This window comes from Danio rerio, chromosome 2, assembly GCF_052040795.2.
Source record: "Danio rerio strain M-AB ecotype USA chromosome 2, GRCz13ab, whole genome shotgun sequence".
NCBI lineage: Eukaryota > Metazoa > Chordata > Actinopteri > Cypriniformes > Danionidae > Danio > Danio rerio.
In genome coordinates, this window is record NC_141022.1 from 6,096,489 (window position 1) to 6,110,000 (window position 13,512).

At 39.1% G+C, this 13,512-nt stretch overlaps 1 protein-coding gene across 4 annotated transcripts in view; it reads right to left on the reverse strand.

Annotated features, from left to right (window-relative positions):
* Nucleotides 1–6,186: 6,186 nt before the first annotated feature.
* Nucleotides 6,187–13,512, reverse strand: part of si:ch1073-184j22.2 — a 10,644-nt gene continuing 3,318 nt past the window's right edge. For all 4 annotated transcript variants that reach the window (XM_087240439.1, XM_087240438.1, XM_087240437.1 and 1 more), the window contains one exon: nt 6,187–8,562. In XM_087240439.1, the coding sequence (XP_087096565.1) occupies nt 7,992–8,562 (571 nt within the window). In that variant the 3' untranslated portion in view covers nt 6,187–7,991. The remainder of the gene's footprint in view (nt 8,563–13,512) is intronic.

The window sequence follows — 13,512 nt, forward strand, 5'->3', positions numbered from 1 at the left end:
CCCAGCCTGGCTAGGCTGGTCAAGCTGGTTTTAGCTGGTCATCTCCCAGCCTGACCAGGCTGGAAATGGCTGGAAACCAGCCTGGAAATGGCCAAAACCAGCCTGGTCGACCAGCTAAAACCAGCCAACCAGCCTAGGCTAGTTTAAGCTGTTTTTTTTCAGTAGGGTACTACCTCCAAGGTGCATATTAGTACCTAAAAAGTACAAAAGAGTTCCTCTTAAAAATTGTAGGTACTAATATATAATAATATAGTATATGTATATATATATATATATATATATATATATATATATATATATATATATATATATATATATATATATATATTATCTTAATATCTATTAAACTATTTCACTTCATAATAAGTCGAGTCCATGTCAATTAGACAGAACATTAAGTACATTTTCACATCTATGTTAAAAACGTGGACTGACAGTTCAATGGTTAATTCATTCATTCATTCATTTTCTTGTCGGCTTAGTCCCTTTATTAATCCGGGGTCACCACAGCGGAATGAACCGTCAACTTATCCAGCAAGTTTTTACGCAGCGGATGCCCTTCCAGCTGCAACCCATCTCTGGGAATTTCAATGGTTAAAACCTTACTAATTAATTTAAGGCAGAATTCACCACCGAAAATGAATAATATTTCTGTTCATTTCGTTGTGGGCGCACAAGCGAAAACACAAACAGTACATTCGGCGATGATGAATGTAGACGAGATGTTTTAGTAGTGGATAGAGATGAGGTCATCATGCTGGAAGAATGGCGCCTGGTGTTTGGCATTGTGCCCTGGCCCCCTTTCCCCCCTCCAAACACACACACAAACAGAGACACACACACACCTAAATGAATGCTTTGCTATACCTTCCAGGAAAACGTAGCATTTGTTGTCAGACTGCATTACCTTACAAGGACGGCTCGCTGTCAAATAATATGCGGAAAGATGAATGGTAATGCCATGCTTATTTACCCCATGATGATCTTACTGAAAGCAGTATCTCATTAAACAGCTTACATACACACAAACACGCTTCGCTTTATCCCAACACACAGTCGCTCGACTTGTTTCCTGTTAATTGATGGCATGTTTTCAGCCAGAAATAAATTATATTTACCTTTTTAGGTGGCTAAAGACGTGGCTTTTTTATGCAAGGAAGGCATATCTCTCTTTCTGTCTCTCAGCTTTCAACACATTCACTCAGTTGCTCAAAAGAAGCGTGTCTAAAACTCATCTGCCCTCACTCAGCACTAACAAAACATTGCCAAAAGCACTAAACACACATTATTAAAAGAGGGATTGTGAGGAGTAAACCCGCATCATAAAGGCGATGAATGATAACTTGAGACGTTTTTCTCTCTGTGAAATCCTTGCCTCGTGCTCACTCCAACATGAATAATAATAACCAGTGGCGCAACCAATAATATCCAGCTGCAGACCCGCAGAACCACACGTTTTAGGCACACACAATCTAGGACACACAATCTAGGCAAACCATATATGGTTATGACGGATGTTAAAGTTATAACGTCTTTTTAGACATCATCATCGATATATTTTGATATATTTGATTAATAAATATTGAACACAATAAACAATAGTGTTTACTTTACTTTATTTCACAAATATTGCGATTGAGACGGCCGAATGGGGAGCATTGTTTCCGATCGCCATTCAATATAATAGAGTGAACAGTTTTTAATCAGTCATTATAGCTGATCAGTCTTTATTACCTGACAATAATTTGGCAGATACACGTTTGCTGGCCTTGCTGAATGATCTTATTTGGACAGGTTTAATTTATATAATGGATTAATTTATGATGAAGGAAATAATAGCAAGTTAATATAGGCAATAATACATTATATGTAATAAAAATATTTTTACATGTAACAAATGTATAACACTATATTAAAATTTTACTCAAGCAGTGTTTATTAGCTTAATTTTCTAATAACCTTTTAATTAATGATTTCCCACATTTAATACTCTTAATAAAACTATTGATAAAATATTAACTATTAATAAAAAAAATCATAAGTGTATACACACACACACACACACACACACACACACACATACATACATACATACATATATATATATATGTATATATATATATATATATATATATATATATATATATATATATAAATATATATATATATATATATATATATATATATATATATATATATATATATATATATATATAACAGCTTTAACAGTGACAGTTTAGTAAAAGATAGTTTATATATAAACTTATAATTATAATCAGTTAAGATAATCAGTTTATAACTATATTGTTTAAATGGTTAACTATTGAAGGCTAATTTATTTTAAAGTGACATTATTGTTTGCTTTTTTATATTTTACAACAACGTGATTTTAACGAAGTATGATAATATTAAGAGCTTGAATTAGTTTATTACACTTAATCCAACAATTAGACGGTCTATTATGTTTTCTTTGTGTATATGGACACATGAATAAAGTCATAAGTGTCTTTAACCAATTATTTTTATTGACATAATTTAAGTTCAGAAACTGCAGAGACTTTAAAATGATCGTTACGATATAATAATAAAATTGACTGAAATGGGAAACCATATTTGTGAAATTCAATAGGTGGCGATAATGCTAAAGAGTTAGTTACCATTTATGGTTTGTCTAGATTGTGTGTCCTAGATTGTGTGTGCCTCAAACGTGTGGGGTTCTGCGGGCCTGCAGCTGGATATATCTCGGCGCAACAAGGGGTTATGCCATGCAGTATATGCGGCGCATAGGTGCGCCACACATGGGGGGGGGGGGGGGGGGGGGGGGGGGGGGCCGTTGAGCCAAAACTATTTTTTTAAATTATCCTTATTAAAAGTTTCAAATAATAAAAATAAATAAATATGTTTTGTTAAAAACCATTATTTTGCATTTTAAACGAATATAATATTGTTATTGTTTAATTCAAAATCATTTAACACAATAACATGCAGTCCCACAGCCGAAAGTGTTCGTGTAGATGTACTGTTTAGATTTGAATTTATTTTTAACAAAATAAACTGTCAAATCATACATAATGTCAAAAGTTATAAGATTAATCTGAAAATTTGTCTTCATTTATTATTAATTGATTAATATAAAATAAGAGGGATCACACAAAATTTGAACCCGCATACCCCTCAGTAAATGTGTAGTTGCGCCCCTGATAATAACTATACTCGTTAGTTGCTTTATCTAACATTAACAACAAGCTAAACATTTATTTTAGCATTTATTTATCTTTGTTAATGCTAATAAACAGCTGTAGAGTGTTAGTTCAATCTCAAGTTCAGATTTATTAAGTAAACACTCATTTAAAGAGTTGGAGTTTACCATTTGCCAATACATTCAGATGAACGCAAGTGTCCTGGCATTTTATCCTGCCCCATCAGATTATGCTACCAACACTGTGTTTGAATGGTTCTGGGGTTGAGGTTGGGGATTTAGGTAGGGCGATATTACAGCTTATATCACACTACTCCAGATTCAAATTTACATTGGTAGTAAAATCTGTTGGGTAGCATATTGCGTCATCAAAACATGCTACCTACTTTTTGAATGGGAGGTAGGACGATCTGACAAGGTAGGACAAATCGACAAAACATCGGGTCTGGTGGGAGCGCTTTTAGCTTAGCTTAGCATAGATCATTGAATCGGATTAGACCATTAGCATTGTGCTCTTCTGTAGTTGCATTGTGTAAGACCAGCGTAAAATGAAAGTTGTTATTTTCTAGGCTGATATGGCTAGGAACTACACTCTCATGCCGTCGTAATAATTAAATAATGTTGCTGCCTAACCATGGCTGCAGCAGACGCAATAACAAAAAAATAAAAATAAAATAAAATAAAATAGCAGAAAGAGCAAAAAGTACGTTTTCATTTTTTTTAGGACACTATGTAACAGAAGCGTTTAAACAGGAAAATTGTCAATATTCTTGGTCATTAAGCTAAACTGAACTGAACTTAAACACTAAAAACTGAACCACCCTGATCCAGTTACTATGACCATTTATGTGTAGCTGCTTTGACACAATCTACATTGTAAAAGCACTATACAAATAAAGCTGAATTGGATTGAAATTGAATTATGTCTGATTTATAGACTAGTGATGTCTTGTGAGAAACTAGTGATGCCCTTTTACAATATAAATCATTGTGTAATGCTAACTGTTAGTAGAGTTGGTAAGGTCATGGTTTTATAGGCAACACAGCATGTTTGTAGGGTCCCAAGATTTTTTCTTGATTTGATATTAGACATGACATGTATGAAGGATTTTGGTGTTAGTGCATTTTGAGCAGAAAGTTGGCAAACATCTTTGAAAAAGTGACCTAAATATTGAAAAATGGGTCCAAAACTGCCTACCATTCATTGGCTTTTGGTTTCTTGCATGGTGTGAGTCTGATGCTACAACAGTGTCCTCTGTTGGTTAAATGATGCTAGATACTACATTTAAGCTTTTTATTTATTCACGGAATGCCAGTCAGCTAGGCTGTCAAAAACTAATAAAGTTTTATAAATAAAGATTATTGAATGCTGGGCTCTAGAATATGACTATATATATATATATATATATATATATATATATATATATATATATATATATATATATATATATATATATATATATATATATATATAATTTCATAATTATATATATAATTTCATAATTATATATATAATTTCAATTTGTGCTCATATATATATATATATATATATATAAAGAAGTCTATCGTATTATTCCCTATTGTTTATATCCTGGTGTCGTAAAATACATTGTTTATGGTAACACTTTTTAAAATAATTTGTATCAGGATGGTGGCGCAGTGGGTGGCACGTTTGCTTCACAGCAAGAAGGTCGCCTGTTGGCCAGTTGCGGAGTTTGCATGTTCTCATGGGTTTCCTCTAGGTGCCGGTTTCTCCAAGTCCAAAGACATGTGGTACTATGTGTGTGCGTGTTTGTCTGTGTGTGTGTGTATGTTTCCCAGTGATGGGTTGTGTAAAACATGCTGGATAAGTTGGCGGTTGATTCTGCTGTGGCGACCCCACATTAATTAAGGGACTAAGCCGACAACAAAATAAATGAACGAATGAATAATATTACAGGCCATTACGGTAATGCAGACAGAAACATGAATAACATCATCGTGAGAGGCAATCTTGAAAGTACAATGTTTACAGGTATCTGGTATTTAAAAAGAAACTCTAAGTAATTGTGCAAAAGATCTTGACAACAAGTGTTAATTATTATATTTGTTTTTTTTTTACTCGAACCCCACAAAGGAAAATAATGTTTAAATACATTTTATTACTTTCTTAAGCAAACTGTACATTCACAACAGTAAATTCTCAGATGGTAAACCTGCCTTTGTGGTCTTCAATAAAGATATGGAGAACTATGAAAAGCTGGTTTCAGGAAAGCTTTAAAACTGTCAATATGCTCTGCTTTTAAGATTTTCGTGTAAGTAATCTTAAATTAACCCTTGTAAGTGCAAAAATCTTCAATACTTTTTTTCCCCTTCTATTTCTTTTATTTCTCATGATATTATTTCCATTTTTTCATATTGTACGGTATTTTTTTTTGTCAATGTCACCTATTGATTGATATTGTATTTTATGTCTTATATACTGTTATGTACTGTATGTTCCTAGATTCAACATAAAAAAAGTACAATGTAAACATATAGCATTTTATTTAGCAATATTTTATGCTTGGTCTGCAATCCCTAGTTAAAAAAAAAAAAAAATATATATATATATATATATATATATATATATATATATATATATATATATATATATATATATATTATTCCTATTTATCTTATATTTTTACATTTTTAATAAAACATCTGACCTGAAGTTCTAAATAATGTAAGAAATATGATCGAATTAAGTAAATTTTTGAGTATATACTTTATAGCAGTGGTTCTCAAACTGTGGTACGTGTACCACTAGTGGTACGTGGGCTTCCTTCTAGTGGTTTGCGGATGAATCAAATGTATCATATGTATATGCTACATATATTTAAATAAATTATCAAAAATGATTTATATATGAATATGATTACATAACGCCTATATTTATGAGGTCCAGGCAACATTTCCAGGTACTGATAAACATGGAGTTTTTTCTTTTTTTTTACTTTTTAAGAACAGTAACCTTTCATTTTTAACTTTTAAAAGCACATTTTAATTTAAATGTTCTTAATATTGGGAACTAATATGCCTCGTTTTTGAACTGTACAAAGCTTTAGCTGATTTACTGGACCTAATACACTACTATATTTCAATACTGCTCATTATGGTGGTACTTGCAAAGACAACTTTTTTCTGAGGTGGTACTTGATGAAAAACGTTTGAGAACCACTGCTTTATAGCATTAAAAAGAGATAAACGGTCCTTTCCATGTGGTCAATGTAAATTATGAATTGATTGCATTACAGAAAAGCTGTGACAATGTTTACATTTTGCATCTTATTTAGCGATGTTTTATGCTGGGTTTACAAAAAAGTTTGATATTTTATTCATATTTATTTTATATTTCTACATGTTTAATTAAACATTTGACCTAAAATAATATGATCTCATATATATAAGATTTTTGAGTATATACTTTATAATGTAAATAAAAGAGAGAAATGGTCCTTTTCATGTGGTCAATGTTTGTAAGCTATTAATTGATTGAATTGACAGAAAAGTTGCGGCCACTTTATTAGGTACACTGATAAACACCGAGCATCAGAATGGGTAAGAAAGGTGATTTAAGTGACTTTGAACGTGGCATGGTTGTTGGTGCCAGACGGGCTGGTCTGAGTATTTCAGAAACTGCTGACCTACTGGGATTTTCACGCACAACCTTCTATAGGGTTTACAGGGAATGGTCCGAAAAACAGAAAATATCCAGTGAGCGGCAGTTCTGTGGGCGCAAATGCCTTGTTGATGTCAGAAGAGAATGGCCAGACTGGTTCGAGTAACTCAAATAACCACTTGATGAGCTTCTCTGAACGCACAACATGATGAGCCTTGAGGTGGATGAGCTACAGCAGCAGAAGACCACACCGGGTACCACTCCTGGAAACTGAGGCTACAATTCGCACAGGCTCACCAAAATTGGACAATAGAAGATTGGAAAAACTTTGCCTGGTCTGATGAGTCTCGATTTCTGCTGCAACATTTGGATGGTAGGGTCAGAATTTGAACTCAACAACATGAAAGCATGGATCCATCCTGCCATGTATTAATGTTTCAGGCTGGTGGTGTAATAGTCTTGGCACTGTTTGGGCCCATTAGTACCAATTGAGTATTGTTGCAACGCCACAGCCTACCTAAGAATAGTTGCTGACCATGTCCATCCCTTTATGACTATAGTGTACCCATCTCCTGACGGCTACTTCCTAGCGCAAATCATCTCAGACTGGTTTTTTGAACATGACAATAACTTCACTGTACTCAAATGGCCTCCACAGTGACCAGGTCTCAATCAAACAGAGCATCTTTGGGATGTGGTCGAACTGGAGATTAACATCATGGATGTGCAGCCGACAAATCTGCAGCAACTGCGTGATATTATCATGACAATATGGACCAAAATCTCTGAGGAATATTTCCAGCACCCTGTTGAATCTATGCCACAAAGGATTAAGGCAGTTCTGAAGGCAAAAGGGGGTTCAAACCGGTACTAATAAGGTGTACCTAATAAAGTGGCCAGTGAGTGGATATTGTTATCAGAATATGAAATGAATTATCATCGTTTTATCCACCCAACGAAGAGAATTACATTAATAAACATACACACACACACACACACACAAGATAAAAGCTAGGGGTAAAACAAAACGTGCCTATTTGGTTCGTTTCACTTCATAAGTCTTACTGATTCCAATCCAAAGTGATGGCGTAGAAAGAAGTTATCCATGTACATGCAACATATTTCATGACCTCAGTTTGCAAACATTGGTTAGGATGAAAAGGAGGTGAATCTTCTGAGTTGGCTCGCTCTTGGAGACGGAGGACACTGTCTCATTTTATACCTGGAGGGTAGTTTTGGTGTTTGTGGCGTTGGCTGTGCATCCACGGGTTCAGCCACTCTCACAGTATTCCTACCGTAGAGTTTCCTCTCGTAATCCAGAAGCTGGGTCCAGAATCCTACATTAAGGCGAATGTATGGTCTGCTGTCTTTAACCCACTTGTGCGCCTGTCTCAGAGTCACTCCTTTGTACTTCATGAGATATGCCATTATAACAGCAGGAGAGCGGCTCATTCCTGCAGCACAGTGCACTAGGGTTCCTCCAGGTCTGTTGTTGTGAATTCGAGCGGAGACGTGGTCAAAGTGGTCCCCCAGACGAGCATTTGGAAGGTCGGACACTGCCACACGTATACACTCCACGCCTGGGTAGACAGGGCAGGTGTGGGACAGGGTCACGTTCACGATGAGTGTAATGCCTTTTCGGGTCATAAGGGCTTGATTCATTGACGCATCGGCGCCACTTAGGAAGAGGGTCGGGGTTATCTGTGATATTGACATTACGCTGGAAACAGACATAGGATAGAAATAAGGTTACATTTTTAACTGAATAAACTTGAACTAGGCTGTACTCCATTACTATACCAAATTTGTGCTGCTATGCTGTGTTAATATGTAATTGCACACTGTTTACGAAATTATTTAACTGTAACATGAACTGTATTTTACTGTAGGACAGTAATGCCGTATGTTACTGTATTTTAAAGTTGCATTGTGCAAATGATACATTCAACCCGGGCTCATTGTGGAAACGTAGCCCCGCGGACATTTCTGCGGACCGCGATTTACGTCCCGGGAGGTACGTATTCGAGCGTTTTTTGCTTTCACGGATCCGCAAGAGGCCGCTGTGCGCGCTTTTTCGCGTCTCGGGCGCCTCTCGGGAGCGCGCGCCGTTCGTGCCCGCGCCGTTCTCGCGCGAAAAGCCGCCGGATCGGCCGACTCAACCACCCTCCTCTTCCTCCTCCTTCCCTAAACCCGAGCGACGGTTCGCAAAAGCCGTCCAGAAAATTTTTTTAAAAATAGTCTTCGATTTCGAACGCGTTTTCGGATCCCACCGCGTTCTCGCCCTTATTTTTCGGATTCCGTTTTTCGTCTTACCTGCTTTCCGGAACCTGCTGTTCCCCGGAATCGATCCCGGTCGTCGTCCACCATGGCCGGCTTCTCCTCCTCCTCCGGGGCCTCCGCTCCGCCAGTGCAACGTTGTGAGCTAAGCGGACAAACTGATTGCATCGGGAAAGCCCTCCACTCGGAGGCGAGCCGTCGGCCGGCGAGCGCGAAGAGGAGGGGCGGAGCGGCGCCACACCGGCCCGCAGCGTTCCCTCGAAAAAAACTAAACGCGGCCTTTACGTACCTCCGGCCACGTAAATCTCGGTCTCCAGAAACGTCCGCGGGGCTACGTTTCCAGAATGAGCTTGGGTTGGATACATTCGATCCTGTAGATACCAACCCAGGCTCATTGTGGAAATGTAACCCCGCAGACGTTTCTGGAGACCGCGAAATACGTCCAGGGAAGTACGTATTTGTGCAGTTTTTGTTTTTGCGAATACACGAGAGGCCGCTGTGCGTCTCGAGTGCCTCTCCGGAGCGCACGCCAATTGCGCCCACGCTGTTCTCGCGTGAAAAGCCACCGGAGGCCGCTGTCGAGCGACCGTCTGTCCGACTGACGAAATGACTGAACGATCGACTGGGCGGGCGGCTCTTTCCCTAAACCCAAGCGACAATTTACAAAATCCGTCTAGAAAACCGGTCGTCGCTGTGGTTGGCTCCTCCTCCTCTGGGCCTCCGCTCTGCTGACGTAACACTATGAGCTAAGCGGACAAACTGTTTGCGGCGGGAAAGCCCTCCACACGGAGGTGAGCCATCAGCCGGCAAGCGCGAAGAAGAGTAGCGGCGTCACACTGCCCCGTAGCGTTCGCTCAAAAAAAAAAACGAAATGCGGCCATACATACCTCCGACCACGTAAAACGCGGGGAAATGTCCGCGGGGCTACGTTTTCAGAATGAGCTTGGGTTGGTAGATACATATACAGCAAGATAAATGGTGCTGTAAATATAAATAGTGTTTTTGCTGTAATTAATTCACAGTAAGTTTCTGGCAAACTGCTGCCAGTAAGTTACTGTAGATTTTACAGGAAATTGTTAAAGGGGTGGTCCACTACGATATCAGATTTTAAACTTCAGTTGATGTGTAATGTTGCTGTGTGAACATAAACAACATCTCTGAATGTAATACGATAAAAAGTTCAATGCAAAGGGAGATGCTGGCTTTTACAGAGTTAGCTTAGCAAAGCCTACAGCGAACGGACTTTGTGGACTACAAAAAAGTACATCCAGGCTAGTGAGATCACAAGGGCTTCCTGCTACAAGCATTTACCACGCGCACACACCCTGCACAGCGAAGGGGCGTGGCCAGAGGTGCTGTAATGTTAAAGCTAAAATGCCGTCCAAACGCTGCCACAGAGCTTCTTCTGTTTCTGTATTTGGGCTTCCAAAGGACAAAGAGAGAAGTGCCTACAGTTTAATTTGAATTATGTTGCAGAGAATTTTAAAAATTTATACAGTTAGCATTTGACAAAGGAGAACTTCCAGAATCTCTCCCAGTTCAGTGCTGGATTCCCTGCTGAAAATTTCAGCTTAAACCAACCTAAGCTGGTTGGCTGGTTTTAGCTGGTTGACCAGCCATAGGGGTATTGGCCATTTCCAGGCTGGAAAATGACCAGCTAAATCCAGCTAAAACCAGCTTGACCAGCCTGGTTTAAGCTGGATATAGCTGGTTTTGGCTGGGCTCCCAGCCTGGCTAGGGTGGTCAAGCTGGTTTTAGCTGTTCATCTCCCAGCCTGACCAGCTAAGACCAGGCTGGAAATGGCTGGAAACCAGCCTGGAAATGGCCAAAACCCCTCTAAAACCAGCCTGGTTGACCAGCTAAAACCAGCCTAGGCAGCGCTGCAGTGTCTCTCTATGCGGACAGTTTCCGTGCATTCAACATCTCAAATAACAAACTCGCAAAAGATATGAGAATGTTTTATATTACTTACACATGCTTAGTCTGACTATATATATAAAAGACACTTGTCAGATTTTATATTAGAGGGCAGGTGTGAGGTTCAGCTGTTTGCTCTTCATTTCTGTGATTCAACCAGCTAACGCTGCAAACAGCTGCTCTGACTGGACTGTTTACACAGTTTAGGGGTGTGGCATGTAAAGTTTAGATCAGATAATCGGCCGGGCGGAAGTGCGATATGCAAATTAATATAACAGCATTTTTTTTTTATGACACTGTATAACAATAATTACAATTTTCACATTACTGTGACGGTTGGGTTTAGGGTTGGGTAAGTCGTTAATAAAATACAATAAATGGAAAATTTTATAAATAATATAAATAATTCTCGTTAACCTCCGGCCGCATCCTTATCTGATCTAGCAATAACCAACGTGGAGATGTAAAGCCAATCCGCGAATCACAGCACATTATGTTAGATGACCAATCAGAGCCACTTGAGGCCGGGCCTTTCAGAGGAACTAAAGGCTGATTTATACTTCTGCGTCAAACGCTGGCGTATGCTACGGCGCTGACGCATAGCCCTTCGCTGTGGTCGTCAGTGTCACTGACGTGCACCTCTCAAAAAATGTAACTACACGTCGCAACGACACGTAGCGCAAGCTCTGTGATTGGTCGGCTTGGTAGCGCTGACGAGTCTGGGCGGGACTGAGAGCCGCATGAATGGTGCGAGTCTGATGGAGCGATTGTTTACAAGTGTGGAGTCCCGTGAAGGAGCTCCGGATAGAAAGTTTTGTTTTGTGTTTAAATCATAGTTAAAGTTGTTACACGTCCGCCGGTTCCTGCCTCAAAATGAGCGAGTTTGAGCCACATGTACATCCAGGAAGTGTTCAGGAAAAGCAAAACAGCAGAGAAGAAACTCGACACAGAGGAACATTTGCACCTCACTGCCAACTAGCGTTTCGGAAGTGTTAATGCAGACCAACAGAGACAGCGCGCAGAAGTAAAAATGCACAGCTACGCGCGTTGCATGCGCCATGGGTTACGCCGGTCACTTGACGCAGAAGTATAAACCAGGCTTAAGAAATATGACAGTGGTTTTCTTGTTAGCTGAGTAGCTGTTATAAAATCAAAGTAGGATATAGGAAAAAATAGCGTGATTTTCTACTAATGAATCATGAGTAATCATTTTATAAAAACAACCAAGCCCTAAAAATACACTGTGGACCACCCCTTTAAAAGTGCATACATAGATAAACAGGTAAGACATGTCATTGACAACAAGAAAGTAAAAATACTGCGTAATATGTGATTTTTATAAATTAGCATTCATAAAAGATTGAGTTAGTTTTGTACATATTGTGCAATTTTAAAGGATTTGTTCATCCAAAAATAAGTGTTGTTATTAACCACTCACCGTCATGTCATTCCAATCCTCCGAGACATCTGTTTGTTTTCGAAACAGAAAATAATGATATTCATTCATTCATTCATTCATTCATTCATTCATTCATTCATTCATTCATTCATTCATTCATTCATTCATTCATTCATTCATTCATTCATTCATTCATTCATTCATTCATTCATTCATTCATCTAACAGTAGCCGGCAGCTAGCTCTCTGCAACTCTCACATGGTCGCCCACTGAAGCTAAGCAGGGCTGTGCCTGGTCAGTACCTGGATGGGAGACCACATGGGAAAGCTAGGCTGCTGCCGGAAGTGGTGTTAGTGAGGCCAGCAGGGGGCGCCCAACCTGTGGTCTGTGTGGGTCCTAATGCCCCAGTATATTGACAGGGATGCTATACTGCTCAGTGAGTGCCTTCTTTCGGATGAGACGTTAAACTGACTCCTTCGAAAAAGAGTAGAGGTTTAACCCTGGCATCCTGGCCAAATCTGCCCACTGGCCTCTATCCATCATGGCCTCCTAACCATCCCCATATTCAATTGGCTTCATCACTGTCTCCTCTCCACCAATCAGCTGGTGTGTGCAAAATGGCTGCCGTGGCGTCATCCAGGTGGATGAGGAGATCCCCCCCATTGCGCCATATAAATGTAAGGAATTAATCATTATTATTATTATTAATTATTCATTTTCCTTCGGCGTAGTCTTTATTTTAAAGGACGCCACTGCGGAATGAACCGCCAACTATTCCAGCATATGTTTCATGCAGCTGATGCCCTTCCAGCCGCAACCCAGTATTGGGAAACACCCATACACTCTCACATTCACACACATGGCCAATTTAGTTTATTCAATTCACCTGTACCGCATGTCTGTACTGTGGGAGAAACCTACGCCAACACTGGCCCAGCCGGGAATCGAACCAGCCACCTTCTTGCTGTGAGGCCACCATACCGCCCCCAAATTATGATATTTTAGAAGAAATCTGAAAGCTCTATTCCTCTGTAAATAAAGGATAGGCTTGGATTTAATCTTAAATACCTTTGTTTG